This window comes from Triticum aestivum, chromosome 4D (genome assembly GCF_018294505.1).
Source record: "Triticum aestivum cultivar Chinese Spring chromosome 4D, IWGSC CS RefSeq v2.1, whole genome shotgun sequence".
NCBI classification, from domain to species: Eukaryota; Viridiplantae; Streptophyta; class Magnoliopsida; order Poales; family Poaceae; genus Triticum; species Triticum aestivum.
Window position 1 is genome coordinate 380,626,760 of NC_057805.1, and position 5,458 is coordinate 380,632,217.

The window sequence follows — 5,458 nt, forward strand, 5'->3', positions numbered from 1 at the left end:
GCTATTCGTCACCCTGGGTGAGGAATAGTTATTCTTCACCCCTTTCTATTTTGACATCAATGCACCGTATTTTTACGTTTTGTAAATTTTGTCTTATTTCATACATAAAAAAAGAACGTAAGAAAATATGTACTCGCCGTAAAAAATATTTTATGTTACATAAAATTAAAAATGTAAAAACATATTGTAAAACATACATAAAATGTGATTTTTCTGATCTTATAACTTTTTTTAGACCAAATTTTACATATTGAATTAATGTGCATGTAACTATTTATATTCTAAACGTAATTTATTTAGGAAGTGATCGTAAGATTACTTCGGGTGAAGAATAACTTATTCTGCATCCTGGGTGATGAATAGTAACACTGGCTCTATATATATATATATATCCTATATAGGTAAATATATATATTTTGTTACTATACCCTCGGCTCTATAAGGGCCCGATCCACAATTTCGGAAGACCCCGCACCGAACAGCCCAAAAACAGAACAGAAAGTTACAGGCCGTGAGCCTCACTCTGTCACTCCCCATGAACCCCGCCGCCTCCCTCTCTCCCACGCCGGCGCCGCCCTTGCCTCGCGCCGGCAGCTGCCAAACCCTGCACGGCGGCCTCCTCCCTCCCCTGCACTCCGGTCAACTTCCTCTTCGCACGACGACCTCCTCCCAACCCCACGCTCCGGCCGCCTTCCTCCCCGTGCTTCGGCCTCCTTCCTTCCCCGCCTCCGGTAGCCTTCCTCCCCGCGCTCCGGCCGCCTTCCTCGCCGCGCTCCGGCCTCCTCCCTCCCCCGACTCCGGTCACCTTCCTCCCCGCGCTCCGGCCGCCTTCCTCCCTGAGATTCGCCCACCTTCCACCCCCGAGATCCCAGCGCCGGCGCCCAACCCCTCCGTCTGTGAGCTAGGGGACTGGGACGCCCTCCTCGCCGCGGCGTCATTGCTGGCCGTCAGCGGCGGAAGCGGGGTGGCGGCCGGGACCTTGTCGTGCTCATCTCCGACTACTGTAAAGGTATGCATGCACATTTGTACTTCACTCAACAAAAGACAGCAGGGATTGGTATTATGATTTGTGTGCTGATTGGTCCTGTGTGTTACTTTAATGTTGGACTGAGGAATCTGACATTAAAATGAATCATCTACAAGCTGGAACATGGAGCTTGCAGATTATCTTTGTTGTACTATGAACTTAGGCTCGTCTCTCTCTTGTACTTCAGTTATTCTTCAATTTTCAGTATTGGTGTAGTCTGTATGGTGAAGCATCGTGTACTTGTAACACTAATCAGTTCAGATCTCGAGAGAGGTAAGCTCAGAGAAAAAAATACAGAAGTTCAAAGTTGATAAAAGAGGATGTTATTTCTTTGTACTCGTAATTTGTTATTTCTTTGCAACCAGATGCGACAGACAGAGGCAAGATGCAAAGTGTGCTATTTGTTAGATGTTCAGTACAGATTTTTCTCTAAGAAAAAAGCAGCAAGAGGCAGCAGTTTTGAATGTGCTAGTTGTAAGTCACTTAGTTATTAGATGGTCATTTCAGATTTTTGTAGATGCAACAACTAGTTTGTTTTCTTGTGCTAGTTGAACTAGTCTTGGTTCAGATATTTCTCTCAGAAAAAAGTAGCAAGAGGCGGCAGTATTGAATGATCTTTGTTAGATGTTCTGTAAATATTATGGAATTTTCTGTGGGACACACCTGTACTGAAGTTGTTACCAACTAAAAGAAACTTCAACTTGTTTGAACATATACTGGTTAGGTTAATTATCATTACTATAGCTCTCTGCTATCCCATTTGCATACCCTATAATCAATGAATGATGTGCGCATACTTCTGAATTGTCTTGCCACTGTGGCCGAGTTAGCTTCAACCTGTGTAGTTTAGTCGCCATATGTGTGATGCGTCCGCAGTTAGTTGACCACAACTCGTACAATTAAATGCCACCTCTGGTTTCAGGTTTCTTCGTTGTTGTAAGGCTTTTGAAATATCTTACCATTGAGGTTGTGGTGCCTTTTTCTTTCAGTAAAAATTCAGGTTGGGAAGCTTATTTTTTCCAAAGTGATTGTTTGGGTACTACAAGCTCGCACAGAGTGGAAGCAGTTGTTACAACAGGTTTGAAGTAGATATTACAAAAGGTTTGATTTTTCTAGACCATATACAAAAACTGTAGCAGTTCTAGTACTTATGCAGTCGTCTGCCTGTTCTTAACTTTGTTTGATTTGTTTAGTGAAATATATAAAAGCCAGTAGCAGTACTATTACTTATTTTACAACAGGTCATTGACTAAAACTATATCAGTTTAGCAATGTACTTACAAAAACAAATCAACAGGTTTGTAGGTTTTTTTCAGCTCATCTTGTTGGCTTTTTCAGTTCATATTGCAGGCTTGTAGGATTAGATTCTCATGTGTGTTTTAGTATTAGGGAGAAGTAAAACCATTCATTTCTTGTATATTTATTATTACTGTAGTACTAGCTACTCCGTTCTAGTAGTATATGGAGTATGTGATCAGCTCATGCAGTATATACTATGCACAAAATGTCTGTACAGTGCTTTACATACAAAAAACTTGCTTTCTCTAGACCATGCAAGCTTCCTCAAAGGAGCTCGTGTCGAACGAGTGCTTTACATACAAATGAGTGCAATGATGGGCCATTAGATTAATATCCAGGCACACGCGACATCTCTGATCGCGTGGCCGGCGCCATTATCTTAAATTTTTGTTTCTGCACTAAGTTTAATAATGTATTTTGTTCACAAAATTTTAGTGAAAAGTTAACTTCATGTTACTCGTGATCTCGCAACTGTATGTTCACCTGTGAAGGTATCTCTCATTGCTTATTGTTACATTAATTTCCATGCTAAGAAAGGTTTACATTAAAAGTAACATCCATATAGGAAAAATGCTTCTATTCTTACACATTTTTTTGGAAAAAAGAGCCCTAGTACTGATGAGTCGTACTGACAAGGATGCCGTCTACAATTCAGATGAGTCGTACTGACAAGGACATAATTATTGTGCAAATGGAAAAAACAAATGTTTTATAAAGAAATGTGCTTGAAGCTCAATTACTATGGTCTAAAATTCAATTACATCGCTAGTACATTCAGAATTGCTAATTCAAAAATGAAGTTCCTGTTTCAGGATTATGTAAGTTCAAAATTATTGTATGATGTGTGTGCCATAGTTATCTGAACTTCAATCCTGACTAATATTCCATTATAGTACTACTGCATATTCACTTCTGATTGCTTCTTGCTACCACTATTTTTATCATGATTTTGTGTGTCCACCCAGGAGTGTTTTTGTTTCGGTAGGTCAGCTGCTCAACAACAGAAGCATGTACTGCCCAATACATGTATTACTACTGCGAAGGTTCAGTATTCAGAACTCAACAAGTTCAACATTGATGGTACTGTGCACATGCGCTAAGCCGTTCTATAACATAGCGCTAAGCCGTCCTACGCCGCAGCTCGGGAGGTGCTAGCTTTTCCCCACCTCCCCCTGGACGTTCACCTCCTTATCATGTGTATATTCAGTTCAACATCTGGTGGTTCTTTAGGTCACCTTAGTGTGCATTTTCTGTTCATCTTGCAGGTGAAGGAGCTCCCATTGGGTTCATCTTGCAGGTTTCGTTCAAACTTGGCCACCTAGGCCGTTCAACAACACCACCAGAGCCTGTTCAGTTGCTGGCGTTCCTGCAGCTGCAGATGTGGTGCTGACAGTACTAGGCGTTGGTTGTATTTGATCAAATGCCTAGGAGCTCCCATGATTTAGCAAGCACTGTTGCTCAATTTTCTAGGTTTAGTTCAGTCCAATTTTTAGATAGCATAGTGCATGCTCAAAAATATCATCGGTTCATGTTTCAAATTTAGATATATCACCTAAAATAAGTTTCAAAAGAAAAATTATGTAAGTTCAATCTGTGTGCTGCTTCAATTTTGCAATTCTTGTCGAGTCGTACTAGTACTGATGAATAACGAGTTACTGATATAACTATTACCGATTGAAAAATGTAGGGGTTGAAGTAAACCCTCTCAATATAACTATTACTGATATATGTGCTCTGCCTGCACATTTTTTCTTACGTTCTAAAATTCGTAGAGCTTCAGTCCAACTATGTTGCTTCTGAGACTTGAAGCGCACTTCCAACTTCAAGCGGACTCCGCAGTCGTCAGTGACGATGAGACGGTTGCTTGCGTTTGTAGGAGTACTATGTAGTTGCAGATTAGCTATTACTCAGCCATCATGGTTTGTAGGAGTACTACCTAGTTGCAGATTGTATTAGGTGTTTCTCTTACTATTTTGCTGCTGATTCTTGGACACAGTATACTTTCTCGTATGTTTCATCAAATAGAGCACGTCAAATCTAAGTCAATACTCAATAATATCAATTTTGTGATGCATCTTCTTTCCATTGAGGAACTGTACTCCAATTTCCAGGTGCAGCGTGACATGAGCTTTCTGACCCCATTTCCAGGTGCAGCGCCAGGGATCTGACTGTGGGGTGCGTGAAGGCACTAGCGACTCTGCTTCCATTTCTCTTCAGAAGTTCTGCTAACCAATTAGTCACTGATAAGATGACTTTGCTTCCAACTAGCCACTGAAAGTTGTGGCCATTTAATGTCACCTTCTACATTTGAGATAGGTCAAACTGTAATCTTCCAATGTTATCGTTTGGTAGCTTAAGATGCTTTATGTTTTGTTGATCTACAGAGTGGCTATCTGAGAGTTATGTTGAACTTTCTTATTACAGTTTGAAACTTCTTTAAAAATCCGAGTTGATTCTAAATGTGTTTTCGTCATCAGTTCTAAAAATCCCAGAGCATCCGTCCAACTTTGTATCAGGAAATACTATGTTGCTTCTTTGATTTCTGTATGGTTTTGTATTGAGTGCTCTCCCCTGCCTATTTTGGTTGATGTCCACGAATGGATAAAAATATGTATGGGAAATGTTCTATTATTACTAGCATATAAGTACAAAAAAAGTTGAAAAGGACGTCCCAGATAAGTTTGGAAAAAAACTCAAACAAAAAAAATGGAAATTCAAAATGGTAAAAGTTCAAGTGTTGAAATGAGAGATGTCCAGAATAACGTTGCAAAACAATGTTGAGTTCAAAAAGAGAACACATTTTTTTTTGCTTTATTAAAAATATCATTCAGTTCAATGGTATAAACTATGCAAGTTCGGTATTAAAAATATCATTTCGTTCATTAAAAAAATCATTCAGTTCAAAGATACCATTAAGAAGTTACGAGGAAAATTATATTGAAAATACAGAGGAAAGTCTAGTACGTGAAAACACGCTCAGTACAAAATCATACAGACATCCGTTCAAGTACTCTTTTTTTGGAACCATTCGAAATTGCTCTGTGAGAAATACATCAGTACAAACACACATATAGATCAGTACAAGTATTCTACTTTTTCTGACGGGAAAACAACATGATGGGTCTCATCATA

At 39.7% G+C, this 5,458-nt stretch overlaps 1 protein-coding gene across 2 annotated transcripts; it reads left to right on the plus strand.

Moving 5' to 3' along the window:
* Positions 1-481: 481 nt before the first annotated feature.
* Positions 482-4,887, plus strand: LOC123098054 (proline-rich receptor-like protein kinase PERK2). Of its 2 annotated transcripts, XR_006447626.1 has the most exons (3): positions 482-1,009; positions 2,017-3,474; positions 3,592-4,887. XR_006447626.1 is itself a non-coding variant. In XM_044519927.1 (2 exons), the coding sequence occupies exons 1-2, from the start codon at positions 536-538 to the stop codon at positions 4,553-4,555; spliced, it is 555 nt and encodes a 184-aa protein (XP_044375862.1). In that variant the 5' UTR covers positions 482-535; the 3' UTR covers positions 4,556-4,887. The 2 variants fall into 2 exon arrangements, 1 of the variants encoding a protein (XP_044375862.1); XM_044519927.1 differs by lacking the exon at positions 2,017-3,474 and having other exon boundaries at positions 4,475-4,887.
* Positions 4,888-5,458: the final 571 nt, after the last annotated feature.